We start from the raw sequence: 15883 nt of genomic DNA, 5'->3' as shown, positions 1-15883 counted from the left end.
GGCGGCTGGGCGGCCCGGGCCCGGCGGAGGGGGCCGAGGCGGCTGCTGCCCGCCCGGCAGGGAGGCGCCGCCGGGGGAGCTGCCGGCCCGCGGAGCTCATGGCTTATGTGTCGTTTCTAGGCCTGCTGGACTAGGGCTTCAGGAGGACGCCATGAGCGGGAGGTGAGTGCCCTGCCCCGAGGTGGGTCTCGGCTCGCTGTTACAGGCGCGATTTTGACAGGTGGTCTTGTAAACTGAGTATTTCCGAGGGTGCATCGTCAAACAGTGGTCCATTTTTCCCATAGCTGCTCTTATTTTCAGGACAAGTTCTTTGTACAGCATCGTGCTGTGCCTGCTCTGTTGAACGGCTGTAGTTGTTTCTCCGTGTTTTAAAACCACTACCTTAAACTGCTTGCAATTGTTCATATGAGGTGCTAGGCTTTCCAGTGCCTGGCTTTTGATGCTGAATGTTAATGCAGTGATGTTTAAGAACCTTCAATGTACGGTATAGGTTTTCTCATACTGTTTTGTTAAGTAAGGGGGAGGGGAGGTACTGTTACACTGAAATATTTTTTATGGATGTACAGAGTGTTGATACTGCATGTGATGGAGTGGTTGAAACTGAATCACAATGTTTTAATATGTCGGGGTTTATCTGATGTGCATGTGGGAGATAGGGCTGGATAATTCTGTTTGACATTGTTATATTATGGGCSAGTTGCTGGATGCAGTAGAGACTAGTCATATTTTCTGTGTGATATATAGAATCAGCCATGTAATTGCTTGAAGTGTTGAGGACAAACAGGTGTTTGTCATGAAAAACTGTTGAGGCAATAGTATAATGTAGCTTGTCYAATGTATGTGGATGGAGTTGTAGGACTGTGTTTGTCTGTCCCCAGCGACTGTAGTTAATTCCTTTGAGGCTGCAAAGTTGAGTTGTGATGGGCGGCAGTTAATATCTTTGCCTGTAGCAGTTCTACAGCACAGGAGACTGTCAAGTTTGCGTAGTGTATTAGAAAACAATAATATTTACCCTTTTCAGAAACAGACCGTTTGCAAATGTTTGAAAATATAACACATACTAATGTTGAATGACTTTAGTCTTAGTATGAAGCCTACAGTACAAGGAGAAGTTTGTAACAAAAAAGATTATAAAGTTCTTAAATGCTTCAGGCTCCGGATACTTAACTTTTCTCCATTGACTGGCTGTAAGGATTTGTAGAAATCTATTAAAATAAAACTTTTTTTCCTCAACTAAATTTCTACTAGTGTAGAAATAGTTTCTTCTGAAACAGCACTTTATTTGTTTTTACATCTAATACTCTGGAGTGATTTATAATTTGTCAATGTTTTCAATGTTTTTTAGGTTGTGGTCCAAGGCCATTTTTGCTGGCTACAAACGTGGCCTCCGAAACCAGAGGGAGCACACTGCCCTTCTGAAAATTGAGGGGGTTTATGCCCGCCAGGAGACAGAGTTTTACTTGGGCAAAAGATGTGCYTATGTATACAAAGCTAAAAAGTAAGTAACTCTTCATTGTTGTGCTAAATCAGCAAACTCCTATACCAACTTTTGCAGATGCCAGGATGTGAGCAGTCATTTCTTGCTGTGACAAAAATAAGTTGAGCTGAACTTGTCAACAGACTGTCCATGGAGTATTTTGTAGAGTAGTTTCCTTGGTTGGTCTCAATTTAAAGTTTTTTTGGTGTATTTTTGCTTTAAGTGACCTATGTGTTGTTAATTCAGATCATGCAATTATATGAAATAGTTTTGCTGTTATAAGCAATATATTAACAAGTGGGATAAGAACAAATTTGCTTCTGAGGCTGGCAAAGCTGAAGGCAAGTTGATAATGCAGTAAATTGGAGTTACCTGAATTGATGTCTATCACTGTGACATTTGAATGCTTAAATGGCAGAAGAACATTACATGAAGCCTGGAATGCAACCTGAAGGAGTTTGAATCCTGAGCTGCTTTTTGTATGTSCGTGTCAGAGCACTGTCACTTTTGCTGTACTGGTGTTTGTGGAGGCCTTAGAGTAGTTGCTTATGTCCTCCTTCTTAATGTGTAATTGTGAGAGCTAGACACTGGGGTTCAGAGTTGCCTTCAACAAAATTGGTCAGGCTGTTTGCATGTCCGCCTTCATTTCCAAGGTGGCTTATGCCTTTTCTTTTAAAGCAATTTTTGCAGTCTATACCAGTGCCAGTCTATAGGCCACTCCTGCCTTTGGTGTGTCTGGAGAAGTCTTAGAAATAAGATGTTACATTTTCTTTGTAATAAAAACCTGCGAGTTTTTGGTTTGATTATTGTAACATCCAGTGATTTTTTTTCTCCTCTTTGAGGTTGTCTCATTAGTAGCTCTCCAGTAGAGCTGCTGATAAATTACTAGCCACAATACTCCCTCCATTTGGAGGGCATAGTGAAAATTCCAGGCATAACAGTTTCCAAGGGTAAATGAAAGTGGAAGTCAGTCCAATTAAAACTGACTGGAATAAAATTATGGAAGTGCCTTAAAGAGGCTGCATTGTCTGCCTCATCATTGATCAGTCTTGCACAGTCGTGACTTAAGTACTCAGAAGTTGTCTTTTTCCTGTTTCCCTAGCAACACTGTAACCCCCGGCGGTAAGCCCAACAGGACACGAGTAATTTGGGGGAAGGTAACCCGCGCCCATGGGAACAGTGGCATGGTTCGTGCCAAGTTCCGTTCCAACCTTCCCGCCAAGGCCATTGGACACAGAATCCGAGTGGTAAGTGGATTTATTTTAGCAACAAGATGTTTATTGATAGTTTTGGGGGTGCATTTTAATCCGGCAGAGTATGAGGGAGAGCTTGGAATATATATATGACATTGTTCTGTTGCTGCTATATATTCAGCATGGCCCCGTGGTAAGCGCTCCTTTTGGAGCTAGAGGAGGTTTAGCCCTGGGTTCTTGTGTTGAGAGGGTTGGTCTCATTGTCGAGAGTTTTGTATGCTTAGTCAAGTTGACTGCAAAGGCTTTTTAAGTTCCTAAACTCTTCCTCAACTCCCTTCTAAAGCTATTTTGATTTCTCTTCCCTAAATCTTGTACACATACTTTTTGTATACTTCCTGTCCTCCATTTCCTCCTATTGGCAAGGGAGCTATGACATCAGTTTTTTTCCTTTTCTCTCCCAAATGTTTTCACTGAGGGCTCTGCAGTCTGGTGCCAAAGACCTGTTCCATAATTTATATTTTAGTCACAAGGCTTCAATGAAACTCTCCCTTTTGAGCCGTCACCCAGACTTTTCATGCAATATCTTCACAGTGATACTGTCAAAAGGAGCATCAAAAAGATGCAATCCTTCCTTTCCATCTTTCTCCTGTGCCTTCCAAAAAGCACAGTACCAGCAGCATGGTTAAATCAAGAAACTAGGCCCATGAGTATCTCTTCCTCTCAGTGTGCAGAAGGGCTGACTGCAGTGGGGAGAACCTGTCTACCAGGAAAGYGGTACTTCATGTCTTTGCTACACTTTTTTCATTCTTGCACCTCTTCTGTGTAAATTGAGGGCTTGCTTTTGCAGGAGTTGGAGATCCATGATTATAGAATGCAACTGCAAGACTTGTGTTTAAAACAGTACAGTAACAAGTTTCTAACATTATTTTGTTTGTTTTTTACAGATGCTGTATCCATCTAGGATCTAAATTTTTATTGGAAATAAAATGCAGAATCTGTTTCATTTTTGCACAGTGTTTTTTTCTGTCTAACTGTTCTGAAGGATTTTTTCTTTTTTTCGGTAGCATATCAGAATCTACGGCACAGTGATGTAGTAGTGAGTCTGAGCTAGGTGTTAAAATGGAGATTTGATCTATCCTTGGCAAGGTATTCGTGGAGCAGACTACATCCTAAAGACAAATAACTAGCAGTCTTTACTGTGACTTGTCTCTACCTCCCATCATGGAATCTGAGTGATTTACAAAGCTGAAAAATAAATGTTTGCAACTTTGTAAACTGCACACAAGCTTTAYGTAGAACATGAGAAATATTTCCTTACCTGCCTAGTAGAGGGAAACCTCTTAAAGTTCTGTTTCTCTTGTATTAGGCGAAGACTGCTATTGAGACAAAACTGATATATGTTTATATAGAGATTTAAATCCTTGCAGGTGTAAATCCTTCTAGCTCTCATCTAAAAGTAGTTGTTTTAGTAGAATCACAAAGAATGAGACTGCAGGTATCCTGGGCAGTATGCATGTTATTAACATCTGCTCTGTGTAATTTAGTTGCATACCTGTCTCAGTTTTTATCACATACAGCTCTGTAGTGCATGAGTATTAATAGTTGCTGATTTCCTGGCCTGCCTTATCACAAAACTTAATGGGAGAGGGTGGGTGGGAGTATCTTTACATATAAGACTATATTACTTTCATGAGTCCTTTAATGTTTGTTGAACAAGGATGTGGTGAAAATGGACTTAAGATTCTTAAAATGCAAGTCTTGGRGAGACATTCTGAGTACATCCCTCAAAAATGCTAGGTAATTTTAAGGGACGTTTCAGACAACTGCAGGTTGACAYGGTTACTGATGTCATAGTCTTGCCCTCCTCCCAAAATGACCCATCAATACAGTAGGCGGGCGGGTGATATGCCTTGTATGATGCAATTTCAGGGCCATTAGGAAAACGCCCCTGGTCGCTGAGGCAGGTGAGTTGCCCCAACCAGGTGGCTAAGAATTGGCTTTGTCCAGTCCCCCTCYGGTCGCACATATCCCTCTTTTCATGTGAGCCAGAGCTTCCTGCTGCCTGCACAGCCCTGCTGTGTGCCTGTGGCAAGGAGCCCCTCTGGGCTGGGGGCTCTGCTTGTTTCCTGCATTCTGCAGGTGACCCCTTGCAGTGGGCTGGTGTTCTGTTAATAATCCTCTTCCTTCTGAAGGAGGTGGGGTAGCCTTGTGTATTCAGATTATATTACTGGGTAATTGAAGAAGGTATTTTTTTTTTAATTGCCACTCAAACACCAGCTCTTTGAACCTGACTGCACACCTATGGTACATTAATTGTTTCCCTGGCCTTGCTTCAGAAAGCTAAAGCAGTTTTTCATTGCTTATCTGTTAACACTGCTTTCTCCAACAGCAAGGGAGCACTTGCAATGGAAAGCTGCAGCTTTTACATGGGTGAAAAGAAACTTGATACAGTGTGCAACTTGCAGGATGCTGAGTCAGGTCAACCAGGGCTTTATTCTTYGGTGAATATCAACAAGCTGTACAGATAGAATTGAAAGAGGGACAGGGTGGAATACAAGTTAAATTTCCAGCATTAGGCTGTACCAGAAAAACAAAGAGGAAGCTTTGTAGTAGGTGAATTGAGCTGTAACGGCATGTGAGTAGGACTCTGGTCCCTATTGTGTATTTGGGTTCTGCTGATGAGAAGGGAATGAGTGCTCTTGGGTTTGAGACAGGATGCCCACAGGTATATAGTAGATCTCTTCTTTCTCCTCCCATATCCTCTTTTTTTGCTCTACAGGACTGCTAAGGCACAAAGCCTGTTCTTGGGAGGTCAAGCATCAAATAGCTCGTGGCTAAAATTTTGGGACCTCCTTGTGTCAAAACAACTACTTCCTGTTGTGTTCATTTAGTCCCCCTTAAACCAGTGTGTTTACCTGTAAATGATAGCTACTCAGAGAAGCAGGCTTGGCCTGTTTAGTGCATGTGCCTTTGCTACAGCTCCCAAGGGGATACCCCACTCCTTTCCCCAGCAGTGCTTGTAGAAACTACTTGTGTGGGAGGAAGCTATGGCATCAGAGCAGCCCGGGGAGCCCACTGCCTACTCCCTTGTGGAGCCGACCCACTGGGAGCTCCTCAACCTGCTGGACACGGTGGGGCAGCGGAACGGTCGGCTGCTGGTGATGGAGATGGACGATGCCCACGAAAGATCCCCTTTGGTGCTGATGGATTTTGCCCAGGATCTGTTTGGTGCGGTTGACCTCAGGGCTAAACTCCAGCAGAAAGAGATGACTGAGGAGGAACAAGAACCACAGCCACAGCCACAGCTGGCTTTCATGCTGTGGCAAGCCACCACTCTGAAGCACCTCATGCAGTGGGATCACCTGGATGAAACTCTCTGGAACTTAAGGAGCCTCTTCCCCAGCATGCCGGCTGTGCTGGTGCTGGTGGTGATCCAGCCAGACCCACAGAGGCAGCCAGAACAGACAGTGGAAGCGCTGAGGAGGATGCAGTGTCTGCTGGATGGGGCTTTCCAGGAGCTCGTGGTAGAGGCAGCAGTTTACAGCCCAGGCCAGCCTGATGGTATCCTGGAGGTCGAGAGAGCTGCGTGCAGAGCACTGAGAGAAGTCTTAAAAGGCCGTGAAGGTATCCTGGGGATGGAGGCAAGGGACAAGGGAGACAGGCTTTTTGGAAACCAGATCACAGTTGCTTAAGCTCAGGCATGGAAGGGTTTGAGGGGCTTCATAGACCAAATCAATACTTGGTGACTGGGTTGAGGTGCAGGAGGGGAAGGAAACTAGGAAGCTGAGCTGGGCCTTGCTGGCAATGTGAGCTGGAAATGACAACGAGGGCTTGAAATGCTGGTTTGGGGGTGGAAAACATGAGTAGGAGGCAACTTTGTGTCCCAAGTTGGAATGTGGTGGCTCTTGTTCCTTGCTATAAAACATGTGGGCTGTTCAGTGTGAGAACTGCAGCCTTGACTCCACCACTGGGGCTCTCTGTGGTTGCATTAATGGCTGCAGAGTCCCACTGACCCTGCGTTCTTCGTCAGGGAGGCATATGCCAGTTTTGGGGGATGAACTGTAGGCCAAAGCTATCGCTGGTGTGATGCACACTGTACTTCTATCATGTGCATTTCCTCCCCTAGAAATCACCTCCCAGGATCCAGTTACCATTTGGCTCAGCTTGACTACATGCGACACAAGATACCGAAGACAATTTGAGGACGGGCTCTCTTAGGCAGCAGGATCCAGCAGGTGGGGTTTAGTTCTGTTCACCTAGATGCCCCTTTGTAGAAGTATTTCCCTGATATTGCCTTGCTTATTTGCCCAGTCCCTCTGCACAGAAAGAATTCAGTGCACCCCGGTGCATTCAAACAGATCTGCCTGGGAGATCCCCTATGTACGTGACTGTTTCTGAACTTGGAGGAATAGATGCCTCCGATGCCCCCTCTTCCCTGCCTTCAAAACTATACTGAGCTGTGAGAACAGGATGGGGGAGGCATGTAAATGGGCTTAAATACTTTGAGAATGATGCTGCAGAAAACCCAAGGAAGGGCAGACGGACAGATCCTAAGCGACTCTGCACACATTCAGCCTGCGGTGGAGGGCAGCCCCTTACTTTGGGATGCTGCAGCAAGGCAGGATCCTGAGCAGGTCTCAGCAGCCTGCTGCCAGAAGGGGACACTGCTCCCACAGYATAATGCTGCCCTTGCTCCAAAGCTCAGATTTCTCTGCTGCATCGTTTGGACAATCTACCCCGGGAAACTTCTGTCAAAACTCACTGCAATCTCTTGAGTTTCCACTTTGCATGAAATGAGATATTCCAGCAAGGCAATGTTCTCTATAATCCTGCTGAGCTGGTTCAGCTGTGAACAGGGAGGGAGACAGAGCGGGGCCAGCTGCCTCTGGATTTTAGACTGTCTCAAAACTGGGATAGTAAAAGACAGCGTAAGGTAAGATCTAAGACGACATCTTTCCAACAGAGAGCCTGGATGCAGGGGTCCCTGGTACATAGTTCCCATCAGCACAGAGCTCCTGAAGTTCCCTGGGGTTGTTTGCAGTCACAGGATGGTGGGAGAGCAAAGTTTGCTGCCTGCTCTCGCTTATTGGCCAGGACACCACAAACAAGATAAAGGCCCCTTTCCTGTTGTGTTGCTGTTTGCCCTTAGTGCGTTGGTCTTTCCCAGGCCACTGTCTGCACACCGGGATAGTTGAAGGGTCAAGGACATGCTGTCTAAGCTCGTTCTACTGCCTTGGTCCGTAGGATCTTCCTTCCCCTCAACCCCRCTGGAAAGGTTTGGGGATGGTTGTGTGCATGGCATGCTCTACAACTCAACGCTTCACAGGCAGCCTCTCTGGGTGTGCGTGGTAGCCCAGTGAGGTGTGTTTGGCCATGCAAGATCTTGCTGTGATTAATGCTGTGTTTTTGTGCTTGCTGCCTGAGCAGCCTGTGAATGTCCCTTCAGTGCGCTGGGTTTTCACCCAAACTTGCTGTGTCTTCACCCAAACTCCACTGAAACCTGTAGATCAGAATCTGAGAGCTGCTTTGCGCAGGTATCAGTGTAGYAGTTGTGGAAGGAAGGACTGAGTGGCTTGGGCTGAATGTGCAGCATGCACGGGACTGAGAATCATCTGGAGCGAGGGACAGACCCTCCTGATACGTACCTGAGTGCAGAATGATATCGCTAAGCCCTTCTATAACAGAAAATAAAGCAGCATCCTCTCAGAACTAGAGATACTGCAAGCAAAATAATACTTTGATATTCACTCCTCCTCACTCCTGGGCAAAAAAAAACCCATGAAGACAAAAAAAAAATCAACATCTAGTCAACTGTCCATTTAAGGGGATTTTACAGGGAACTGACCTTACCTACAAGTTGGTTCAAGTTGACATCCAGCAAGTTAAATTATCGGGGATGGGTTACTTCAGATGGGAGGCAGTGTGGGAGCAGTGGGCAGTTTTTGTGTCTAACAATGTCCCATTTAATAGCTCAGCTCACTTCCCTTCAACTCTTTCTGGGCATGACAAGGACCATGATTAGTTGTACATTTTTGCATTTGGAGCTTATGTGTATTTCTTCTCTAATTTGTTTTTTCACAGATCCTGTATCCATGTAAGATCTTAACTATCACCAAAAGAAACATTAAAACCTATTGTTTATCCCCCATTTACCTGTCTGTGCACATATATACATACATATATATATATATATATATATATATAAAACCTGTAAAGTACCAAACAACAATTACTGTGAAGCTCCTGCAGAAACTGCAGGTGTGGGCAATATAATAGGGAAGCAGTGGGATTTGAAGGTGGTATGGGGTCTCTGAACCAACATTACTCTGGCAAAGGATCCTTCAGGTTACTATACAAATATGAGTTCTTTCCACATCCTTGAGGATACTGTGACTTTACCAAGCAAAATAACCCTGCTGTAGGTGTTTGCTTGACTCTGGTGCTTGGAGCCCTCTTGGATGAGGCATTGGTTCTGTGTAAAAACCTGATTTAAAGGAAGGGAAGGAAAATGACCTTGTCCAGTTGTGTGAACATAATTATGACGCACTTGACCTGCTTTCTCTCTTTTGGAAGAGATTTTCCAAGAGCAATCAGATACCTTGAGATAAATTCCCCCTGTCTTTAAAGAAGACGCTTATTGTTTTGTATCAAGCTATGCAGAAATAGTCTCCCTTGAGACAAGATGCTTTCTCTATGCTGTGGATAGTTCAGGCAGCTTGTCAGTGCACAAAGTTTGGCTTCAAAAGACTCCTGATGTGGACATCCTTAAAGCATGTAACCTTGATGAAATCTTGTGTTTCTATTATTTCCTGTAACATCAGAAACGTGGTTAACGGTGCAAATTCAGACACAGTCCATGCAGCGCTCTCAAGTTTCTCCTGTGCCAGCATGTTCACGCTGTGTCCAGCCATGGCTGCATGGGGTGATGAGTCTGCACTGCAAAGTGCTGCTGATGGAAGGGGAAGGCTTGAGGCGCGTGGCTGAAATCCTGGCCAGGACCTGGGAGCACAGGGTCGTTGTGCAGGGGCAAACGCCATAGCTGGCACTGAGAGCGTGGGGATGATGCAGCTGCAGTGCTTTATCTAGCGGGCAGGGTGAGGAGTGTGATCACCCAGGTGACTGAGGAGGAGAAGAGGCACAGCGCTGTGGGTGCTCTCAAGCTGTGGCCCCGTGTCCTTCCCAGGCTAATCCTGGGTGGATGTACAGGGGTCTTGGAGCTGCCTGCTCAGCTGATGTGATTGCTCCCCAGCCTGCTGCAGTCTGAGGCCAAGTCACGGAAGACCTGCTACTTAAATGTTGAATGCTTCTTATTTTGACCGGCATGGAGCAGGGAAGAGTTCACACAGTGGCTCTGCTGCCAGACCAGAAAGGGCACCGAGCTCCAACAAAGCAGGTGACAAGCAGCTGTGGCCCAAAACCTCTTTAGCTAGCTCAGCTAGAGCCCAAAGAGGAAACATGGTGGCAAATGTTAGGAGCATCACTGGGTGACCCAGAAATCTGCCTGGGGCAACAGGTCGCTTCCCAGGGCAGAAGGCAAGAACCTGCCCTGCTCAGGTGGCATCACACATTACAAGAGCAGCAGGGAGCGGTCATCTCATGGGCCCTGGTGTATGAACATCTGCATACTATCTCTGGAAGAAGATCCTGATCAGTACAGCACCCAAGCCAAGCTTTGCTATCCAGACAGAGCTTTGACTTTTTCCGAAAAAGTCTTGCCCAGTGCCACTCCTAGCTGACCTGGTGCGGCATGCCTATGTGCTAGGCAAAGTCCAATTGCCCCTCGGAGCAATCCTGTAGTGTACCAAGAGGGAACCTCGCCAGCTGGTTATCTCTGGCCTCCTTCAGGGCTCAAAAGTGCCAGACCAGGCTGCTCCAAACTCTCCTACTCTGCCCATAGGAGCAACTCCAGCCTGGGAAGCTGATGGATCTGCCCTTTATTTTTGTAAAGGGAACAGCTCTGAGAACCTGGGGGTTTGGCCCATGCCAAGAAGGGRTTTCCTGGGAAGGAGACAGGAGGATGTAAGAGGGAGTGCATGGGAGGTTGAAGGAGCTGGTGTTTGTGTGCAGTGGTCCCCAATCACAGATCCATAGGTCTCCAGATCGATGGGATCTGGGGTAACTTTTAAGGGGTTCTCAAAGGGTAAGTGAACAAAAGGCTGGACTGCTGGCGTTGAAGGCACAGCCTGAGGGGCTCCTTCCTCAGTGGTGGGAGGCTCCGTGCCTTGTGTCCCTGCTGAGCCCCGTGTGGGCCAGCTGAGTCTCTGGCCCTGGGGCTCCTGGTCCCCAGCCAGGCTGGGGTCCTGTGTGCAGGTGGCTCTGCCCTGAAGTGGAGGCCTTAATCAGATATAGGATATATAAGTGGAGGCTGGTAGCCATGAACAGCTAGACCCAGGTCCTGCAACTTGTTGTCAAATCAAAGGCGAGGGTCCAACTGAGGACCTGGCAGGGCTTAACCACCAGGCCCTGCATTGCTCTTGTTTTTTGAGGGAAACATCAGAAGCTGAAGGCAGAGCTATAAATTATGGGACTATTGATGTACTGCAGCACCAGCCTCCTTTCAGTTGGCACCACTGGATTTCAGGGACTGCCCAGTCTGGGAGGACAGGGACAGTGCCGTCACTGGCCATTTCTTCCTTGTCTCTGGCAGGGCCCGGGAATCACTCATTCTTGAGCAAAAACCCAGGGTTTTGTCACCATCCAAGGAAATGGGTGATGAGGGGAGCAGCTTGACTGACTGGTGGTGGCAAAGTGAGGTTGGGAAATCTTTGGGTCAGAAACCTCTTTGGAATAAAAGTTAGTAGAAAGGAGGTGGTGTGGTTGTCCGGGGTCATACTGGTTTGTGTGAGTGCATGTGGTTACACGCTAGGATGTAGCTGGTAAAAGGCCAGCAGAGACAGCATAGTCCTCGGGTCTGATTTCAGATATATCACCAGCCAATTTGTGAACATCTTCCCAAAGGAGCAGCAGAGTGGAGCAGTCTGGGAGACTCCATTGCTCTCCGAGGGGACAGTGGCAACATCCCTCCTCCTGCGTGATCCACACTCCCCTGGCGCCCAGTGCTCTCTGCACATGGCCCTGTGCCTGGCGCCCATCCGCGTCTTCAGAGATCCCTTCCTACTCTGTGCTGTCCACAAAGGGATGGTGCTTCAGGGAAACCCCTGGCCTCACAGAGATGCCTTGGGCATTCCTTACTGGTGTGGGGCAGGAGACAGGAGGAGACTGGAGGGGACAGGCCAGGAGAGGTCTGGGGTCTCCACCAGGAACCCAGGCTGATACAGGGCACCTGAGTCTTAGGGCAGTTGGGAACTTCCCAGGTTTGTTTGCTTTCGGGGTGTAACCTGCCGTGGGCAGGACCTGAGCAGAGCGTGGAAGGGTGTGATGACTTGGATGGACCCAGGCCAGGGCTGAGCTGGTGCAGACTGCAAGGGGACCGATGGGTGCCCCAAAGCAGGGCTGCCTCAGAGGGCCCTGGCGGTGGCTGGGTCTGGGGAGCAGGAAGCCAGGACATAACGAAGTCTATGGATGTAGTTGGATGAAGTCTAGTCTGGATGTAGTTGTGACCGAACCTGTCACAGGGCAGACCCCAGTCTGGTTTGATCCAGTTCAAGCTTCAGTGGGTGAAAATCGGGGAGGGGGCTAGGTTTGGGTGCTAGAAAGTTTGAGCAGAGCTTTGGGGAAGGTCGGTGGAGGGGATGGGAGGAGCCATGGGGGAATGAACAGGGGACAGAGACTAGAAATGGGTCAGTGGAACTGGGTAGGTCCAGGGCAAGGGGATAGGAGAGGGTTGAGGTATTTTCTTCACTCGCAATTGCATCCTCTGCATCCTCTGCAGCCCTCTCTCCCACCTGCCCAGGAGGTCTCCATGGACGTAGAGCTCAGCCAGTGCTGGTCCCCCCTGCAGAAAGGCTCCTGGTAGCACTGCACAAGTAAAACAGATGCTTCCCTGCGTCTCTTAATGTCGATGTGCTTTTCTGCAGCAGTAAGTGGACGTAGGTTTGGGGAGCGGGTCTGTGAAAGAGCACTTGCGGGAAGGTTCGGCAAGGTTCTGCTTGTCAGGAGCCAGCTCCCCCTGCTAGCTGGCTCGAGGCTTTTCCCCGGGCCCCCGCGAGCACCAAGGCTGCTGAGGGGGAGAGTTTAAGGAGCTGGACTGGGACACGGACACAGGGGCTCGGAGCCTACTGCTCCCCCCGACTCTGTCTTTCTCGTTTAGCCTCCGTGTGCCCCGGCTGCTATCACAAAACCTGGCGTGAGAATCCTTTTTCCTGCCTTCTCCCTCTGCTCTCTTCAGATGAGAGGCTCTTCTTGGCAAATGCTTCTCTTTAGGGATCTAATCAAATGGGTCTTTGGTCTTCTTTAGACTTCAAGGCACTACTAATATAAATGATGAATTTCCTTCTTTGAACAAAGCATCCTTTCTTTCCCCTTTGAAGTCCAAAGTGAACAGATGTTGCGTTTGCTCTGAACAGGCACAGGCCTATGCGAAGGATGCGATTACCCTCCTTTAGGGTAATCTGTAGAGATTTTTTACAAACGTGTCTGTCAGATTGTTGTTTGATGGCAAAGGGAGGAGGGTCAGGCCTTGTAAATACGCCTGTGTTTTTGCTCGGATRCCTGCCAGAGCTCTGAAATCGCTTTGGAGACTACAAATACTGCTGAGCTGATGACTGGTTTTAAACTGTTTGAGCTGTATCTCTTTAAGTAACAGGAAGATAAAGCTGTATTTGCTGTTAGATCTTACCCCTGTTAATGAATAAAGAAATGTAAACAGGGTTATTTGGGTCTTGTGGGTTACATTCACCTTTCCAGCCAGCGTCAACTGGCAGTGGAACATATGCACCCAAAATTAACTATAGAATTGCAGTGGAGCAGCAAACTGCCATCAAAGAGCAGCTCCATCCATTCCCAAATACTAGTTTTTAAATGCGGTTGTGCTGGCAGTTTAAACCTCAGAGCCGCTGAGGAGAAACAGGCAGCGATGCTCCTTCTGAGCTGAGTTAGCAAGACCATTTTATTTTTTCTGTACCTTCTCTTCTTCTGCAGGAATCACCTTTATAAACTTTGGGGGTCTCTTAACTCGAAAGCCCATTTCCCAAAGCACCTTGGAGTTCATGTGCAAGTCATTGGCACGGCACTGGCTGAAAAGAGCCCTGTGAGACCCGCGCTGCAACAGCCTTTGCGCAGCCGGGAGGTTGAGACTGTCGCCGTCGTGCCACGGGCTGCGCTGGCAGTGCCAGCAATTCAACGGGCTTGCATGGGATTTAAATGTGCTGTGACTCTTGCTTTGCCTCTTTGCAAGGAACGTCCTGCCTCCTTAGAGGCAGCTTCAACAAATCTGGGCTTCCCCTGGTCAGGCTGGTCAAAGGAAAGTCTTTCTTTGGCTTGTTCCCTGCAGGGAAGAGCCCTTCCCTCTTCTGGCGCTGGCTCTCAGCACGGAGCTCTTCCTGCAGACCTTCCACTCTCGACTGGCTTCTGGACAAAACTCGGTGAGATCTGTGCCCCAAATTCTGTGCCGGAGGGGAAGTACGAGGAGAGAAACCCCAGGGCTGTGGGCTCCTGAGGCCCTGCTGGCACAGGGAGGAGGCCCCAGCACCCACTCCTGTCCCTCCTGCTGCTCTTGGCCCCGCTCATGGTGATGATGGCACCCAGGGCTTATCTCCAAGCAAAAACCAAGAGGTCTTAAGTAGGATTCTAAATAGATGAGAAGAAATCCTTATAAATGCTTAATCTGAGCAACAACAAAGGCCAGACCTGGCCGTTGGAGCATGCTTGACTTTATAGCTCTGGCACATTGACAGCTGCTTTCAGGGTTGCCTTGCTGGCGTGGGAGCACGGGCTCTTGCGACAGTAGACCCTGATCTTTGGAAGAGGAGCCTAACCTTCCTGCTTTATCTTCCCCGGATTTGGTTATCAGTGCTTGTCAATGAGTAAGTTACTTTTACTAGGAGCCAGGGCAGAATGTCTCTCTGCAAGCTGCCGGCAGGCAGTCTGGCCCCGGCAGTGACAGCGTGGGGCAATGTTTGCTCACCCTGTCCTACCTGGGGCACGCTTTTTCCTGGCTTAAAATCAGCAGCACACATCAACCTTCGCAAGCTGCCCCAGCTCTGGCGTGCCCGGGGACCAGCGTGTCCCTTGCCTGTGGTGGCAGCCGGCTCACGGCCAGCTCGATGGGTCACCGCGGGGACAGGCAGGGAGCGGGCCAGCCGGCTCAGCGCCTTCGTGGCACGCATGTGTGCTCTGATGCACCCGCTGGAAATCACTGATCTGCCACTCAGATTTCAGCCCTGCTTTCATCCTCATTCGTCCGTGCTGCAGAAATGGTCTAACTCTGGACAGCCTCAGAGAGAGACCAGCAGACGTGATTCCTGCTGTTGGCACCTTTGAGTCATTTATACCCTCCCAGGTTCTCACAACAAGACATTACCTGTTTGGGGTGAAGGGAGTTTGGGGCCTTTATCTGATTAAAGCTCAGAGGGCACTGGGCTATTTCCTCCTCTGAGTATCTTGTAGCTTTTTCCGTAACTTGATCTCCAGCTGTACTGGCAGTTCCCCAGCACCCTTTCCTCTTTAAGCAGCATGGGAAAAGTTGCAGGGTTTATTTTCACACATCCTCCTGCACTGAGACCCCCCCCCTCAACCTCTCACTCCAACGTCACCAATGCAGCCAGAGCAAATACGCTCTGCCCAAGTGTTCCCCGGCTGTAAAGTTGATGCAAACTGCATTGGGCTTCATGGCTGTCTAGACCCTTTTCCCCTTGCAAAGCGGCACGACGTGCTCATGTGTGGCACTTGTATCGGCGTTGCCCCTTTCAGGAGCCCTGCAGGCTGTTGTTGCAGGTGGATATAAGGAACAGGGAAAGCATTTGTCACATGTGCTTTGGATCGGGGCTTCCTGGTTCATCTGACAGGCACCGTGCAAGCGCCGGGCCGGGCTCCCCGGCCGGCCGTCGCTCTCACGTGGCTTTCATTCACGGTCAGCTGGCAGATCCTGCCTGTGGGATACGGGCACTTCCCCAGGCCCGGGCTGCGTGACGTGTGCCAGCGCCGCAGCCCTTATTATAGCTCTGCACTTTTACCCACAAACGGCCTGTGCTTCGCCGGGACGCGCGCGTGTCGCTGCTGAGCGCCGCCGCCGCCGCCGCTGCTGCTCGGGCTGCGTCCCGGGGTCGCGTTTTGCACAGCGGGAGACGGACGCGGTGTTTGCAGCGGGGAGGCC

General features: G+C 48.8%; 2 protein-coding genes across 5 annotated transcripts in view; both read left to right on the top strand.

The window, feature by feature from the left end:
- The first annotated feature begins 1319 nt into the window (after positions 1–1319).
- On the top strand, positions 1320–3677 carry RPL35A (ribosomal protein L35a). Its single transcript, XM_026070967.1, has 3 exons — positions 1320–1498; positions 2580–2724; positions 3615–3677. Exons 1-3 carry the CDS (start codon positions 1326–1328, stop codon positions 3636–3638), a joined length of 342 nt encoding a protein of 113 aa, XP_025926752.1. The 5' UTR covers positions 1320–1325; the 3' UTR covers positions 3639–3677.
- Positions 3678–4349: 672 nt separating this feature from the next.
- Positions 4350–15883, top strand: part of LOC112968538 — a 17562-nt gene continuing 6028 nt past the window's right edge. The window contains exons 1-3 of one of the 4 annotated variants that reach the window (XM_026070956.1): positions 4350–6294; positions 6797–6905; positions 9492–9728. In XM_026070956.1, coding sequence (XP_025926741.1) covers positions 5718–6294; positions 6797–6888 — 669 coding nt within the window. In that variant the 5' untranslated portion in view covers positions 4350–5717 and the 3' untranslated portion in view covers positions 6889–6905; positions 9492–9728. Of the gene's footprint in view, positions 6295–6796; positions 8838–9491; positions 9729–15883 lie in introns of those variants that run through there. The other 3 variants (XM_026070954.1, XM_026070955.1, XM_026070953.1) reach the window with 3 other exon arrangements.

The sequence above is a fragment of the Apteryx rowi genome, unplaced genomic scaffold, assembly GCF_003343035.1.
Source record: "Apteryx rowi isolate R43461 unplaced genomic scaffold, aptRow1 scaffold_32, whole genome shotgun sequence".
Lineage (NCBI taxonomy): Eukaryota > Metazoa > Chordata > Aves > Apterygiformes > Apterygidae > Apteryx > Apteryx rowi.
Note: the sequence above shows the minus strand (reverse complement) of the source record. Positions and strands in the feature narration are given on the sequence as shown.